Genomic DNA, 17,325 nt, shown 5'->3' with positions numbered 1-17,325 from the left:
AGAGTGGGTCGTGTGATTGGGTTTCAAAGCAAGTCTGGCAGGTAGCTGAAAGACTCAGCATTATGTGGAAAGCAGCGCCAACACATCGTTTCCTGACTGTGATTGCGTCGCACCGGAGGGCCGGCGCCGGGCTCTGACAGTGGTACAAGCTGAGCAGCCTCCGCCAACGTCTTGTCCACGTGTTGATAGTCTGCGTTGCCCGGATGAACTGGATCGATCTGAACGTCACGTGTCCTGGACGTCGAAGCGCCGGCTGCCGAGTTGCTGTGTTTCATTGAGCTCGTCTTCCATTCGTTTCCACCTGCCCTCCTGAACGCCGGGCTGCCACGGCGTGCAAATAGCAGCTGCTCTCTCCTCATTCACCAGAACCTCAACACTTTTTGACACTGAGCTGAGAACGGAGGTTCCCACGCTCCTCCTCGTCTACTCCAACAACACAGGAAACTCCTGGGCATCTAGACGACACGCTGGAGTCATCTTCCATCCTGGCCCCGGAGCGGGACCACCCCTCTCCCTCTCCCTCACCCTGTCCCACCCCACCTCCATCTCCTCCACGCTCTCCACCGCCCTCTCCTCCTCCTGTACCAGTCCTGACCCCACATTTGCCCCTTCCAGCAGTTTGCAAAGCAGTGGAAGATGGCGAGGGAAAGACGGAAGAGAGGGCCCACGGCAGTCAGGCCTCACCAGACTCTTTCTGCAGGGTCATGGACCTTCTTGGGATGGGACACCGGCTCTTCGTCCCCAGGCTGCTGGCGGTGAGAGAGCGATGCAGGGATGGAGTGGTGGTTGACTGTTAGACCAGTTAGACCAGAGTGTTTTTAATGGGGGAAGAGTTTGTGGGGAAATGGGAACGTGTGCCTTTTAAAATGCAGTCTCAGTTTATGAATTCATTTAGTAGTTGTATCTGTCGCTGTGATGCCTTGCTGGTCATGTTGCGTACATGCAGCTGACTGCTTGAAATTTCCTTTACAGCACGAGCTGTTTGTTTGCTGCCTGATGTCACCTCCACGTTTATTCCGTCTGCAGAAATGGAACAAAAAATAATCTTACAAGGAAAACGCTCTCTGATCTCAAAGCACACGCTCGACACAGATTCTGGTGTCTTTGCATCTTCTCACCACAGGGTGGCGGTATTGTTGTGTTATTAAATACTCTGTGATCTCTTTACCCCATAAAGATGATGTTCGACGCCTCGGTATGTGTCAGTAAACGCGTGGTTTGATGACCATTAGAATAGGAACTGGAAAAGAAAGCCGCTGAGTTTCGTGAGGACGTGTCACCTCTCGTCTCCCATCAGAGGCTTGAAAAATGACAGAAAAGAGCTTCAGTGGTCATTCCTATCAGGGATTTCAAGGGGTGAAGAGTTTAAATATGGGAGTTACAAATGGTTCTCATGCTGCTGCATAAACAAGGTGCTGAAGGAGGAGAGCAGCATGGGATTAGCACAGCAGGACTCCGATGGACTGAGAGTTCTCAGCCTTTGCTTAGAGATGATTAAAAGTAACTGGCTGCACAGGAAATATCATTTTATAAAACTACAGTGTAACTATTGTTTTACAATAAGAGCTCTAACACGTAAGGGAATGCTTACAACAAGTTAAGTGTGTAACTACAGTTTTCTCTGTATTATCACTGGTTCTTAGTCTTTGAGTATAAAACTCTCATTAAGACGTTTGTGTCTCATTAATTATCCCTTGTTGTTCTCTCTCCTCCCACTCCTCCTCGTCTCCTTCCAGACGTCTAAAGAGGACCTGTTGCAGGCAGACTTCGAGGGGGCTCTCAAGTTTTTCAGAGTCCAGCTCCCCAAACGATACAGAGCTGCAGAGAACGCCCGAAGGCTCATGGAGCAGGCCTGCAACATCAAGGTAAGAGACAGTTGTGCAAGTGTGTACAAACACACAAGGCCTTTGCACATAATGCAAGGGTATTCATGTAAATCTTGTATCCACTGAGCCAGATGAGTCAGAGGTGCAGTTCTGGCTGCTGTATGTGGTTGTAGCCTGTGGTAGTCTGGACCACAGCAGCACCCGTGGTTTGTACACAGTGCACTCTCTCTCAGGTGGCCTGCAGCGGTATCGCACTCGCTGAGCTGCTTATTCATGTGCCACAGCAGGGTTACTCGTGTTTCACGTGCACCACGCTCTGCAGAGGTGAGCTGTGACTAAATGCTGTACTTTAAGGAACATTAGTGATTACGTTGTCTCATTCTGGGTATTGAAAGCCATCCTGAAATGTAAAAAGCATCACTCACTGTGAAGCAGGAAGGAACTGAGCCCTGTGCTGTCAGTCAGAACGCTCTAATGAAGTGATGTGCAGTAGGTGGAAGTATCTGGAGCACCAGGCCAGAGAGGTTAAACACAGTGCAGTTTCTGTACCATATACTTTTATCTTTGCTTCTTTAGTCTTCTGTAAAAGTCTTTATTGTGCATTTGTTTTCCTCTGCTCTGTGAATCCATCACCTACAACACGGTTTCTATGGATGGCGGTCCAGGCCGTGTTTTCCCTAAAATACTTCCTGATGCCGTTACGATCCTCCTACTGACCTTAAAGCGGCCGCTGGCATTCAGGGAATTTGCCGAGCTCACCAGAGACCAAAGAACGGTACACGGTGTGTGCGATGCTGTGTGTACTTGTGTCAGCGGTTTGTGTTACGACAGAGGAAGGAAGGAGAAAAAAGATGGAAGAGATAATCACCCACCCTCCTCTCCCCTGCGTCTCAGTGATACGTACTGTAATATTTTACATTTTCTTATCCCGAGCGAGTCGGCTCGAGGCCACGTTGATAAGATGCTGTTCTCTTATGATTCTCGTGTGCTTCTGTGTTTGTCGTCATACAGGATATCCTGTGTTGCGGCTCAGGAGTCTTCTGCATTGGTGGCTTTAGTAGTATTTTGGTTCTGTGCACCCACACAACCTGTTTACTTCAAAACTGGAGTAAATTTGAACAACTAAACAGCATAGACGTGTTCTGTGGTACGAAGTGACTGTTAAACAGGCGTCGAGGGAAGGCTGTAAAAACTTTGACAGAGTGTGTGGTTCCCATCAGTGTCCCGATTCACATGTGAGGAGGAAGAGGAGTTATCGTCTGTCTGAAAGGATGAGCAGAAACACTTTGCGCCTCGTTCTGCTCGTTCCTTCATCGTACCTCGCCGTTCTCTCGCTCCTGCGTTGTTTCTTGCGTTGACGAGCTGAGCACAGACTTTCTTTTTTTGGCACTTTGCTCAAACAAAAACACAAACTCTCCGCCGTGATCGAACGAGCGTTTGTGCTTACTTTGGAATGTTAGGCTCACGGACTCGTTATCGTGCAGAACGTGCTGAAGTTGTTCACGTTGGCCTTACAGTTGAGACTGAAGATGGAAACGGAGAATTCAGCTTTTTGGGAGCAGTGAGGAACCAAAACATGAAAGTAGTGACTTATATCTGTGATATAAACGTCATAGCAGAGAAACTTTTCTCAGCCCTTCTCGAGTTGTTCCACATTTTCTTTTCCTCCCCGTGGACAGAGGTGTGAGCAGATTAACACAAAAAGGGCCTCAAAGAAAACCGTAGGAGGAGAAAGGAGTCTTGCTGCCCACTCCCACCAGCTGACCCACAGGTCACATGTTACACAAGCTTGAATATGTCACGTCACACACGCCACATGAAATCTCGTAACCGGGCATGCCAGGCCACGTTTGGTTATGCCAGTCGTGTCGAAAACCAAACCTTCCACTAATCTATGGACTTGTTACGCTCTCAGCCGTCCCACACGCTCACTGATGACTGTGACCGTCTGTTAGTCATGTTTCTAACAGGCGAGATCAAAGATGAGAGAAGGAAGCAGCCACTCTGAACATATCTGATTTTCCACTCATGAGAAGTTAAACCATTTGATATGTAAACGAAAGGCCGTTGGACCTAGTAGCCATCTTTGTGGGGACGACATGCTAGCACCGCTTTAGCTAATGGGCAGAACGGCCCCCCAGCACTTCTTTCTCTTCACCACCCCCCCTTCTCAATTTTTTCTGCCGACGTTTAAATCGGATCAACCAAATTCTATAAGCTGCTTAAAACGGGGAAAGAATTCACCGGCACCTCGGCTTGATGAACACAACGGGGTAGTAGGGTGGCTCAGCCTTTCTGGGGATCAGGAATTTACATTTCTAGCCTTCTTAAACGTTCATCGGAGCGCAGCTGGAGTTACTAAGAAAGCAAAACTTTAATGAACTGAGAGGAAGAGAGGAGAAGGCTGTGTTTGTGTAAAAGGGCAGAATCATTTATAGAGACAGCTGTAGCTTGTCAAAGAAAGGATGAGTGAAGAATTATTACGTTATTATTACATTATTATTACATTATAACCGTATTAAAGGGGTTTGTCTCGGTAAATAGTAAATGTAGCAGTTCACTGGAGCGTGTGCACCTGAAGGTCCGTGTTTAGTGTTTGAATCCTTTAGCACAGCTGCTGTAGTGTTCAGGAAACGTTCTGCAGGCTCGTTGAAGGACCGTCGGAGCTCTTCTTTGGATGCTGGTCGCCTTTTTGTTCGGTTCTCTGTCAGGACGGTCCCACACTGCTTCAGTAATGCTGATGTCTGGGGAGGCCCATCCATGACTGGCAGCTTTCCACTGTGGCTGAAGTGCAGAAAAGCATGACAGAGCCTGTGGTTTTATGCTAAACTCCTGGGTGGATCACAAAGACCAACTTTGCCTACATAACCTGCCTCGTTACTGTGCAGCGTGTGGCTGCAGACTCACTACTGTGCTTTGTGCTGCCCAGCTCATGTCTGAGGGGACCGTCACAGTTATGCTGACGTTTCACGGCCTTTAAGATGTCGCAGATAAATACAACAAAATAAAACCAGTACCACAAAAAGAAGATTTATTCCCAACACACAGGAAAAGACCCAGCAAAACTGAGTTAACAATAAAAACCCTGAAAAACATAAATGTCACACTCGAGCTTCAACTCTCACGGACCGGTACCAAACGACCCGCAGACCAGTACCGGGGGCTGGGGACCGCTGGTTATGTAATCAGGGAAAATGGAAACATCTGCACCACAGCAGTCCGGTCACTGGACCAGCCAAACCCATCGTTCCCATTGGTCAGCTCTGTTCGGTCTCATCCTCAGTGCCTTGGCGTCGGTTACTTATTCAGTTGGAGTGAAACGCAGACCCGTCTGTAGTCCTGGCTGGTTAGCTAGCAAATATTAACTTTTAACTACTTCATTTCACTTAAACTTTAACTTTGTTGACTTATAAAGGAGTGAAAGAGTAATTTGACACCAGGATTTAAATGAGTGTTTTTCAGTAAAAGTAACCGTTTAGCTCTGGCTATTGCTTCATTGAGTGGATAAGACTGAGAGAATAACTGATAGAAGGCAAACTGTAGACTCTGAAGCTCCAAAGACGCTTAAAGAAAAAGAAAAGCAGGAGCTTGTTCGTGCCTATGTGGGTTTCTCGTGCAGAGTTCAGCTCTGGGTCCTTTCAGAGAACATTAAGCGTGTTCGGGCGTCTTCCAGGACAGCTCTGTATTTGCTGTCACTTCACTTCCTGGGTTGTGCTGTTGGAGCGATGTGCAACACAGACAGTCATGTCACTGTGGTTGATCTGACAACTTCCTTCCTATGTCCCCTAACCTCTCACGTAAGCAGTGCAGATGTGTGAACGAGCCTTTATCTGTATTTTTGTTACCAGCTGCAGGAAACAGAAATGTGCAGCCTGAAAAGAGCTGCAGATAGATGAGGACAGGCAGCGATAGCGAGAGAGGCACAAATGAGAGAAGAGAGGAGGCAGCAACAGGGAAGTACTCACTCAGTGGAGGGGAAGAAAAAGCAAACTCATCGTCCTCTGTCACACACTTCTAGCGTTACAGAGAGAAACAAACAGGTGTGTTGTACTGCTCTCTCGCTGCCCCCACCTCTCCTCCTCTCACTGGGCGGGGCTCGGCTCCTGAGGGACTCGCAGGCAGCCGCTCGCCGCCTCCTCACTGCCAGGAACAAAACCTGTCGGCTGCACTCTCCCGCTTTTCCTCCTCCTTGCTGCCGGGAGCAAGCGGGAGTCAAGATGATGCAGGAGGTGTCTATCATGGTGGCGTACGATGCTCACGTAGTCGACCGACCGGGTGAGGAGGACGCCTTGGCGTGCTTGGTTGCCCATTCCAGACCTCGCCGAGCTCCCAGACCAGTGGTAGGTCTGTTCTGATGTCTTGTAGTTTTTAAAACATCTACAACAGTTTGGCCTCATGTTTCTAATGACTGTTGGTTACTGCAGTTTTTAGAACAGGAACGTTTGAAGTCACCTGCTGCTGTAGCTGTTTTTCTTTTCTGTTGTCGCTTTCTTATCTTTATTTTATTTTTTTAACCGTCCTGCGTCATGTACAGAGGAGGAAAATGCCGCTATTACTGAAAATGCCTTTTTCTTTCCGTGCGTTAAATGGTGTAAACACGTGTGTGAACATGTGGGTGTTTGTTCCTCTGAAAGTGTGTCAGATATTTGAGGTTTGTCAGTCAGTGCTGCTTCGTGACAGTCACTTTGTTTCAATTACTGATCTTAATTTGGAATCAATGAGACGTGTGTGTTTCCTTCACGCGCTTCATTGAATTACGTGCCCTATTTTTTTCTCTGTGGCTCAAATGTCCAGCTGCTGTCGTCCTCATTTCCTCGGCTGCTCCTTCTTGTAAGTGGACTTCACCCTTCTTCCGTTCTTGTAGTCCGAGGTTTGGGACCAATTCCATTTTCTGCAGCAGCGATTCAGGTCAGGAATCTAAAAGTGGGCCTGGGACCATTTTGCTGCAGCGCAGGAATCTTAAATTGCTTTTCCCTTGACTGGAGTCGACCCTCTAATATCTACAGTTTGATGATTCACCTTGGAGTCCAGTGGGTACAGTGTGTGTTACTCAGCAAGGTGATGCAGCTCGTGCGAGCTTGCTAAACAGACCCGTCCCTGAAATTCCTTAAATAATAAAAAACAAGAGGCATGTTTCACTGGGAATGCCAGCATGTAAGCCTGCACTCAGTTATGGAACAGTAATAATTACAAATCATTTATTGTTTTGTCTTTATGTTTCAGTCGGCTATATTTCAAAGTGCTGTTACACAAACATGTGAGCAGAATTGAACCAACGTGAGGGTGAGGCCAGGGCCCAGCTGACCATGTAATGGAGTACTTGTGTTACGTGTAATGGAGTATTGTCTGGCATACAGGTCAGTTTACTCCTGTGTGGTGATAGGACGGGGAGGTTATTTTCATCCCAGTGTCACCATACACACCAGTCTCGTCCTGATTGCCCCGCCCACGTGGTCCTCCTTCGGCCTGCTCGTCTTTCTCAGCGCTCGTGTCCCTGTGTCTCTTTGTCTCTGTGTCCCAGTGTCTCTTTGTCTCTGTGCCCTGTGTCTCTTTGTCTCTGTGTCCCTGTGTCCCTTTGTCTCTGTGTCTCTGTGTCCCTTTGTCTCTGTGTCCCTTTGTCTCTGTGTCTCTGTGTCCCTTTGTCTCTGTGTCCCTTTGTCTCTGTGTCCCTGTGTCTCTTTGTCCCTGTGTCTCTTTGTGTCTTTGTCCCTGTGTCTCTGTGTCTCTTTGTCCCTGTGTCCCTGTGTCTCTGTGTCCCTGTGTCTCTTTGTCCCTGTGTCTCTTTGTCCCTGTGTCCCTGTGTCCCTGTGTCTCTGTGTCTCTTTGTCCCTGTGTCCCTGTGTCCCTGTGTCTCTGTGTCTCTTTGTCCCTGTGTCTCTTTGTCCCTGTGTCTCTTTGTCCCTGTGTCTCTTTGTCCCTGTGTCCCTGTGTCCCTGTGTCTCTGTGTCCCTGTGTCTCTTTGTCCCTGTGTCTCTTTGTCCCTGTGTCTCTTTGTCTCTGTGTCTCTGTGTCCCTGTGTCTCTGTGTCCCTGTGTCTCTGTGTCCCTGTGTCTCTTTGTCTCTTTGTGTCTTTGTCCCTGTGTCTCTGTGTCTCTGTGTCTCTATGTCTCTTTGTGTCTCTTTGTGTCTTTGTCCCTGTGTCCCTGTGTCTCTGTGTCCCTGTGTCCCTGTGTCTCTTTGTCTCTGTGTCCCTGTGTCTCTGTGTCCCTGTGTCTCTGTGTCCCTGTGTCTCTTTGTGTCTCTGTGTCTCTTTGTGTCTTTGTCTCTTTGTCCCTGTGTCCCTGTGTCCCTGTGTCTCTTTGTGTCTTTGTGTCCCTGTGTCTCTGTGTCTCTGTGTCTCTGTGTCTCTGTGTCTCTGTGTCTCTTTGTGTCTCTGTGTCTCTTTGTGTCTTTGTCTCTTTGTCCCTGTGTCCCTGTGTCTCTTTGTGTCTTTGTGTCTCTGTGTCCCTGTGTCTCTTTGTGTCTTTGTGTCTTTGTGTCTCTGTGTCCCTGTGTCTCTGTGTCCCTGTGTCTCTGTGTCCCTGTGTCTCTGTGTCTCTGTGTCTCTGTGTCTGTGTCTCTTTGTCTCTGTGTCCCTGTGTCCCTGTGTCTCTTTGTCTCTGTGTCTCTTTGTCTCTGTGTCCCTGTGTCTCTTTGTCTCTGTGTCTCTGTGTCCCTGTGTCTCTTTGTCTCTGTGTCTCTTTGTCTCTGTGTCTCTTTGTCTCTGTGTCCCTGTGTCCCTGTGTCTCTTTGTCTCTTTGTCTCTGTGTCCCTGTGTCCCTGTGTCTCTGTGTCCCTGTGTCCCTGTGTCTCTTTGTCTCTGTGTCTCTGTGTCCCTGTGTCTCTTTGTCTCTGTGTCCCTGTGTCTCTGTGTCCCTGTGTCTCTTTGTCTCTGTGTCTCTGTGTCCCTGTGTCTCTTTGTCTCTGTGTCCCTGTGTCTCTGTGTCCCTGTGTCTCTTTGTCTCTGTGTCTCTGTGTCCCTGTGTCCCTGTGTCTCTTTGTCTCTTTGTCTCTGTGTCCCTGTGTCCCTGTGTCTCTGTGTCCCTGTGTCCCTGTGTCTCTTTGTCTCTGTGTCTCTGTGTCCCTGTGTCTCTTTGTCTCTGTGTCCCTGTGTCTCTGTGTCCCTGTGTCTCTTTGTCTCTGTGTCCCTGTGTCTCTGTGTCCCTGTGTCTCTTTGTCTCTTTGTCTCTGTGTCTCTTTGTCTCTGTGTCTCCCAGGTTAATCTGTGTTTTGTGTCCCTGTGATCTTTGAGAAAGAGCTCGGCTCATCCTGCGCTCACGCTCGTGTGGTCGAGCTCTTTGCATCTGAAAAGGTTTCCAGCCAGTGAAAAATGTCTCTTCTGGCCCGTTTTACACACGACATAATATAGAGCGTGACGCATAACTACACACATGCATATCACCTGAGAAGCCAGAGAATATGCTCAGAGCTGCTGATAAGCCGAAGTGCTGCGTCGCGTGTATGACGGAGTGTAAAACTTTAATACTGCGAGCGATGAAAGGTTTACGGGTTCTTTTACACACTTTGCTCACTGTGAAGGACAATATGGTTTCAATTGTTTCTCTGAAAAAAAGGAGCATGTACGTGAATGTCGTCTTTTTATGATAATAAAACCAATTCGAGGAAAGCTGAAAGGTTATGGAGGCGGCGGTGCTGATTGTAGCTGCAGCAGGATTGGATGTTTAAAGAAAGCCTTGCTGCTCCTAACAAAGCCTGCGCTTTCATTACACAGGTGTGTTGTAATGTTTGTGTGTTTTACGGGTGTTTGCGGGTGTGTAACAGCAGCAGTGTAAGACGCATTTCTTCAGTGATAGTTTGGCTGACTCGGTGATCATGTTAAGAAACAGAAGTCGTTATTAACAGTGAAGCTGGCTCGCTGTGAGATGAGGAGAGCAGAGGGAACTGCAGAATAGTTACACGAGCAGAAACTGCAGTAAAGACTGAATAAATGCGCCCATCTAACTTCAGTCATCCTGCAGAAATGTGTGTGGCGCCATCGCACGCAGGAAGCCTGGAGTGTGTGCAGCTTGTTACTGGTTAGATTAGGTTATAGAGAACGGCTGAATGGATGACATGAGACTATAAAGGAAAGTGAATGCGACACAGCAGAGAGGGAGGTTTATTTAAAACAGCAAACCTCAGGAAGCATGAGTCATTCCCTCGCTGAAACCCTCTCTCTCTCTCTCTCTCTCACAGATTGTGTTTGTACAATAATTTATGGCTGCTGTGTATCAGGAGGTTTACGTATAGATCAGCTGAGATGGAAGCTGGCTCTTTTTAAATATTGTTTTAAACTCCGCGTCCGAGGAGCTAACTGCCGCTGCTGCACTGAAGCGTCAGCTGTTTAAAAATGCACGTGCAGCAGCTCATCGTTGCACACTCGCCTAACGCACACAGACCCGCAGGGTCAAACTCCATAACGAGAAACACTGGACAGCGTGGCGGCGTCCAAAACGCCACGCAGTGACTCTGTAGTTGAACTGGATCTGGCAGCCCTGCAGGAGAACAGCACATCTGCATTGTTTTGTTACAATAAAGCGATTATTAACCCGCCGGCAGAGGCCAGGCTGCTCTTTCTTCCCACACAGATAACAGCTCTCGGACTCGTTTTGTCGTTATCTGCTCGGGAATTGAATGTCCCATAGATAACAGCGTGACGCTCGTTCGCCGATGCCCGAGTCGTAAAGTCGAGGGTCAACTCGCAGGTCACTGGCAAGGACAGGTAATGACTGCCCAGGTGGGCGGTCTTAATAACTCGTCCTCTGGCTTTTAATCCTAATGGAAATGTGCAGCAGGATTCTTATCCCTGTCTTAAGCTAATACACTGCTGCGCTGTGTTGGCTCATTTTCCAGGATGTAACCTGTGACGTGGGCACTTACAGTGTAGTTCAAACACTGAGCTCCTCGTAATGCTTGTACCTCAGCTTCGGTATTACAGGAGAAACATTTTGCAGTGTTGAAGCTGAAGAGAGAATACTGGATGCTGTTCTTTTTATCTGTATTATCATTTCTGATATTCAATCTTAAATGTACAGTGCATTCTCGTCAGTGCTCCAGATAGCTTCTGTACTCCGTGTACTAAACAACGTCCTCCAGTACAAATAAGGAAGTTGTTTATGTTTCTGGTTGTTTCTGGAGTTGACAGTATTCCTACAGAGGCTGTGAGCGCTGCTAGCTTCATTCATTCTGCTTCAGTGTAACACAGTGTGTGAAACAGGCAGCAGTGGAGGATACACAACGACTACAAACACACAGGCGTCTCAGAGGAGGGGGTCATGTGACTGACCCCCCAGCCCTAGTAGTTGGCGCTATGGCAACGCTGTTACCACCCACCTAAACACACACACACCTAATGTAGTGAATTATGTGAGTAAAGCTGTGGTGTTTGCCGTCTCTTGGTGTCGAGGACTTTGGTAATGCTTCGAAGCTTCACTGATCGCAGGTCGCGTCTGTTAAAACCTTCAGTCTGATAATGAATCGAAACCATTTCATGATGGATTTGGTGCTTTTTACAAGTTGCCGTGACTGGTTTTGCACAACAAAACTGCTGAAATGATTTCACATAGTGAGGCCTGAGCACGTGCAGTGACGGCACAGTTCCCCTGTAACGTGCCCAGCGTGCAGCGTGAACTGGACGTTTCTGATCCGCGGTTACCGCTTGCTGATTTATAGCAGGACATTGTAAAGCTTGTGAGCCGAGCGGGTGCTTGTTTGGTTTGTTTTTCCTGTTTCTAATGAGGTCTCATGGGAAAGTCGCAGAACAACACGCAGATGTGCAGCAGATATTAACGCTGATAAAGGCAGACGGAGCAACAGAGTGTAGAAACCGTGCAGCACGAGCCACAACACCGCACCGGCTCGGCAGCGATGTTCAGAGTTCGATCGCTTTGATGTCACGTGACGCATCACGTGGATGTTGTTTCATGAAGCCCCGTTGGTTTGTTTCTCAACGTGACACCTAACTCTGACCTTTGACCTCTGCTGCTTAATCCTGTCGTGGAACGAAGGCATGAGAGCAGCGTTGGTGCAGAGAGAAGTAGCTGATGGTTCCCACCGACACAGGAAGATGATGCAAGAGCTGAGAGCCACTGACTGTTTTATCCAATTCCCTATTCCCACGCTCCCCCCCCCCCCCCCCCCCCCCCCCCCAGCTCACAAACAACTGGGATGGGCTGAGATTTTTATCAGGCCAAGTAAACAAAGTCAACAGTAAAATGATGATTTAATTAACTTTGCTGTTGTTTTCAGGTCCCGACCAAAAAGCTGAAGAAGTTTGAGAAGGAATATCAGACTCTGAGAGAGAGCCAGCTGCAACAAGAAGACCCCATCGAACGCTACCAGGTACGCACCCACGTATAGATAAGATTCACCCACCAGGTGTGGAATTTAAATCTGTTTTTTACACAATCAGGTCACATGAAAGCAGCCCCCCTGAGCTAAAGTGTTGAGCACTCGGCTCTTTACGTTTCTGATGAAGGAGCTGCCTTTTATAGATAAAATTAGCCGTGATTCCAAGATTAGAAATGAGCACGTCGCTGTTTGGTCTGTTTTTAAAACTGTTCTGACGTGAAGTGCGACTTTTCTCGCTGCGCTGACTTTCATCGTCGTCGACCCTGCTATTAATAAAACGTATTTTAGGGCTGAGCTGCTGGGTTGTTGTGGTTGCAAAGGTTTGTCTCCACTGGGTTCATCTTTCTCTGTTCGTCCTGAGGTAAAACAAACTGAGGCAGATATTTGATGATTCTGACGAGTTTTATTTTTGGAAGCTCACAAAGAGACTGTCCAGCTGAGGAGGACAGTGTTACTGCGTGACTCAGTAGGATGAACCTGAATCGTTTAAGGAAAGTAAGGCGTCACAGTAAAGAGTGGATGTTACATGTAAGCGTCATGTGATGATGAAGAATTACCTCCACTTGGCTTCATGTTTCTACCCACAGTTAGGCCAAACCGAGATGCACAAGTGCGTCGTAGTAAACCTGCCTTTGCTCAGTTAAGCACATCAGGCTTCTGTAGTCAGTAAATGTGCACAGTATATGATACATGATAGTGCCGTTAACACTGAAATAGTTAAAGACGCTGACAGGAAGGAGACGAGTGCAGAACAAAGTAAATGTGACTTCACTGCAGTGCCTGAACAGAGAGGTGGCGTCTGAAGCAGCTCCTTCATCTTTCCAAGTAATATTATGGACGCAGCATTTGATCTGATCACAAGACACAAACACCCATGACAGGCCCCCCCCCCCCCCCCCCCCCCAAAAAAAAAAAAAAAAATTACATCTGAATCTGCTTGTTAGAGGCAAAAGTGCCACGTTGGTGTGTAAGCTGCTGCTTTTAGAGGAAGGAAGAGTTTATCACAGATAAGCTGCTGAAGCTGCTCTCCTCCACAACAACAACACAAACGCACAAGTGTTGCTGCTTGTAAAATGTAATTATTTCTATGTAGCTATTTTGTGGCTAATGTAACGATTCAGTGTTTCTATAAGGCTTCAGACCCCAGTTTAAGTGTGTGCTGGCTTCCTTTGTGTCCGAGCAGATGTACTTTTGTATCTGCAGTACAAACTGAATTATTACTAAAAGCAGATAAATGTGAGGGAGGGCAGGGAGGGCGAGTCGGGCTGGGCAGTGTCAAGCAGAGAAGGGAAGTCTGTGTCAGGATCATGTGTTAAAGCGTGCGCCTGAGGCTCGATTTGAAAACGCTCGGTAAGCTTCTGCCCCAACAGCGATCATTTCATCTATATTTATGTGTCCTGAGTCTGTGACTTCCTTCATGTGTTTATGTACTTTTACACTGATATGATGTGACCGCGCTGACTTAAGTAGTTCAGGGTCTTGTTGTAAACTATCGGCTGTGTCATCGTTCTAAATGATGACACGTGTGTGGGTAACAGCTGATCTCACAACAATCAGACGTGTTTTTTCCTCTTTGTCTTTGAAGTTCCTGCTGCTGTTTGTAAATAACAGATAAGGTTTTCAGAGCTTTCAGATGAACCACTTGTTTGCGTGCGGAGACTCAGGCAGGGTAAGAGTGACGGGATATCAGGTCAGATGACTGCTCACAACCATCACAACAGTTTGGTCCCGTTCATGGTCGTCATGTGAGCCTGTTTGAAGGCGGGCAGCAGTCATGAGACTCAGCTCATGGTCTGCAGTGAGGACTTGAGCCTGACACGGCCACCTATAACTGTAATGTCACAATAACACCTTCTGTTTGAGTTAAACTGTGGTCATGTGATGATTATATTAACACCAAGCCTGGATGAACCTCGCAGCCTGTACAGCAGAGATGTCTGTCAGCCAATCCAGTTTCACTTCATTTATGCAGCATCAAATCACAGCTGAGAGATCGTCATATAAAAAAGACCTGCTTTTTTTTTCTGCATGTAAAGAAACGCTTTGATAACTCTGTCACACCTTCCCCTCAGGTAAGAGTCCTGGGGTCATCCCGGCTCTCTTTCCTTCACAGCACATAGAAATATTTTCTTCTTCGTAATATTAACCTCTTGTCACATCTCGTTTAGGTTACTGTGATTCTCCTCTCTGTGACCTGCTCATGAGTCTCTCCATAAACTGCAGTTCGTTCAAAAAGCAGCTGCTCGTATTGCATCAGGACTTAGATCGACTGAACATATGAAATCTGTGCTTAAACAGCTCCGTTAGTTCACCTCCTGCTTCTTACCTTCAAAGCGCTTCATAACCTCGCTCCTCCATATTGATCTGATCTCCTCCATACGCACACGCCCACTCGCACTCGCCGCTCGTCTTCTGTCCCACCTGCTCGCCTGACTTCTTCGGGACTCTGAGCCTTCAGTCCTTCTGGCCGAGACTTTGGACGCACCTCCAGCTGATCTCCAGACTACGAACTCTGTCTCCACTTTTAAATCGCGTCTTCAAACCCATCCACTCAGGACTGCATACCCTTCATCATTTTTCATTTAGCTGCTGTTTTTATTTTGTTGTACTGATGTAAAGTCACCTATAAATAAAATGGATGATTATTATTATTACTATAAATCTGTCGTCATGAGTCTTTGGGATTAAGTTGTAAGAAATACAGATTTTTTTTTTTTATAAATTAAAACACAAATGGAAATAAATATAAATCGTTTTTCTAATATTTAATGACTTTGGTATCAATGTAGCGAAAGCTGTAAAAATGTGGAAATGCAGTTTCCTTCTGGGGCCAGACTGGAGTATTCTTCTGGCTCGATTCTGGCCCTCGAGCCTTGTGTTTGACACCCCTGCTTTGCAAGTGTTTGCGATTGTGTGCGTTTGATGTCTGCAGAGAGAGAACCGTCGCCTGCAGGAGGCCAGCATGCGACTTGAACAGGAGAACGATGACCTGGCACACGAACTGGTCACCAGTAAAATCGCCCTTCGGAACGACCTTGACCAGGTAATAAAAAGTCTACGAAACCTCCAAACACTCTGAAACCGGAGCTGTTTACACTCGTGCTTTAGCCGTGAGCATCTTTACACAAATGAGCACACGTGAGAATGCAAACACTGGACTCGGTCAGAATCGGTCTTAACCTGCCGACTCCTGGTTTCTGTATCCATGTAAGTCTGGTGAATTTCCAGTAAAAGGAACGTGGCTCAGGCCCCACGTAGCAGAGAAAGTATTCCAGGTAGAGCTCGGACGAGCTGCGCGGCGTGAAAACGACCAAGCAACCAGATTGATGAGCGTAGTAAACGATCCTGTAAAGAAGCAGGTGTTTGTGTAGTCTGCCGCTTGTGTGAACGTTGTTTACTACACGATGTGTGTGTACGTGCACTCAGGTAGAAGACAAGGCCGATGTTCTGAACAAAGAGTTGCTGACCACAAAGCAACGTCTGGTGGAGACGGAGGAGGAGAAGAAACGACACGAGGAGGAGACGGCTCAGGTAACATCCACGCTGCTTAACAGGTTACATCAGTGACCAGAAAACACCGGAGTAAGCTGTGCAATTACAGCAGTGATCAAATAACACAGGCCCTGTATCACTAATCTAAATCGGTCATTCCCAAAGTCGAGTGCTGCGGCCCCCAACAATCAGCCAACCAGTCTTAAATCTTCGCTCTAAGGCAGGAGTGGGGAACTCCAGGCCTCGAGGGCCGATGTGCTGCAGCTTTCAGATCTCACCCTGGGTCAACACCTGAATCAGATGGTGAGTTCATTACCGTCGGATCAAGGATGCATCTAAAGCCTGCAGGACACCGGCCCTCGAGGCCTGGAGTTGCCCCGCTTCTGCTCAGAGCAAAATACAAGAGAAAGCCCTGTATGTCCTAACCCTGCCACTGGGACACAAAGGTCAACACAGAGCATTACATTTCAGTAATATCACAATAATAATATTCACTTTTTATATAAATAAGTTGAACTGAATTTCTGTTGTTACTGTGGCCCACCTGTAGTACCTGTGCAGCCCACCAGGAGGCCCCAGCTCACGCATTGATCTAGGGCTGATTTTCTTTCTGTGTAATTGGTAATAGTGAACCAGTTACACATCAACACACCCAGTAAATAAAAAATCCCAGTTTGGTAGCAGTGAGAGATCACATATGGGTCACCAGTCGGTGGTTGCTAGCAGGCTCTAAAAGAGCGAATCCAGGTCAAGTTGCTGAGTTGAACGCCTCAGTTGTGTCGTTATGCACAGTCAGCACATCTTTCTCATTAGTTTGTCATTTTAAAAGAATAATTTTGACATCTTGTTCTTGCTGTCCCAGCTGAAGGAGGTGTTCAGGAGGGAGCTGGAAAAAGCAGAGCTGGAAATCAAGAAAACCACAGCAATCATAGCTGAATACAAACAGGTCTGCTGGCGTCTCCTCATTGTGAACTGCACACATTGATGTATGCATTGTTATCTTGTTCAAGTCAAACATAACCAGGTTTCCTCTCTGGGTTTCAGATCTGCTCCCAGCTGAGCACCAGGCTAGAAAAACAACAGGCGGCAACAAAAGAGGAGCTGGACATTGTCAGGGTGAGACGGTCCTTTTAATGCAAAGTGTGCTTCAGATGCAAATTAGGACACTTGCCGAGTCCGAAGGAAAACCACGGTTGCGTGAGAGAACAAAAGACCTTTGAGCTTCAGGTTTGCACAATCAAGTCCTTAATGGGCGTGATGCTGGTGTGGCGCTCTGTGGGTCTAGCAGGGTACCGCCTCGGGCCTGGATAAATGATACGGTGCAACATCACATCGTGGTAATCAGGATGCTGTACGGGACATAGAGCAGCAGGCCTTTCTTCACATAGACTCGGCCTCACCTCCTTTTTTTAACCATAATTTTAAAGTTGTTGCGGTAAACCTGTGTGTTTTTATCCCCCTCATGCAGAACAAAGTGATGGGCTGTCAGAACTGCAGGGACCTGTTTAGCTCAGTCGGGTCCCTCCAGACTTCGTCTCCTGGTGGTGACAGAACGTCTTCAGAGCCACACGACGAGGAGAAGGACGGACTGAAGGAGCAGCTGAGACAGCTGGAGCTGGAGCTGGCGCAGACCAAACTGCAGCTGGTGGAGGCAAAGTGCCGCATTCAGGTCAGCAGG

At 47.5% G+C, this 17,325-nt stretch overlaps 1 protein-coding gene across 4 annotated transcripts in view; it reads left to right on the top strand.

Annotated features, from left to right (window-relative positions):
• The window catches only part of rabgap1l (RAB GTPase activating protein 1-like), a 95,918-nt gene that overhangs the window by 75,948 nt on the left and 2,645 nt on the right, over positions 1–17,325 (top strand). For 2 of the 4 annotated variants that reach the window (XM_080887327.1, XM_080887326.1), the window contains exons 19-25: positions 1,737–1,865; positions 12,054–12,146; positions 15,088–15,198; positions 15,582–15,686; positions 16,510–16,593; positions 16,692–16,763; positions 17,116–17,316. In XM_080887327.1, the coding sequence (XP_080743453.1) occupies positions 1,737–1,865; positions 12,054–12,146; positions 15,088–15,198; positions 15,582–15,686; positions 16,510–16,593; positions 16,692–16,763; positions 17,116–17,316 (795 nt within the window). Of the gene's footprint in view, positions 1–571; positions 756–1,736; positions 1,866–5,737; positions 6,167–12,053; positions 12,147–15,087; positions 15,199–15,581; positions 15,687–16,509; positions 16,594–16,691; positions 16,764–17,115; positions 17,317–17,325 lie in introns of those variants that run through there. The other 2 variants (XM_080887329.1, XM_080887328.1) reach the window with 2 other exon arrangements.

The sequence above is a fragment of the Rhamphochromis sp. 'chilingali' genome (genome assembly GCF_963969265.1).
Source record: "Rhamphochromis sp. 'chilingali' genome assembly, chromosome: 7".
Taxonomy (NCBI): Eukaryota; Metazoa; Chordata; class Actinopteri; order Cichliformes; family Cichlidae; genus Rhamphochromis; species Rhamphochromis sp. 'chilingali'.
This window is presented reverse-complemented; position numbering and strand designations above follow the sequence as displayed.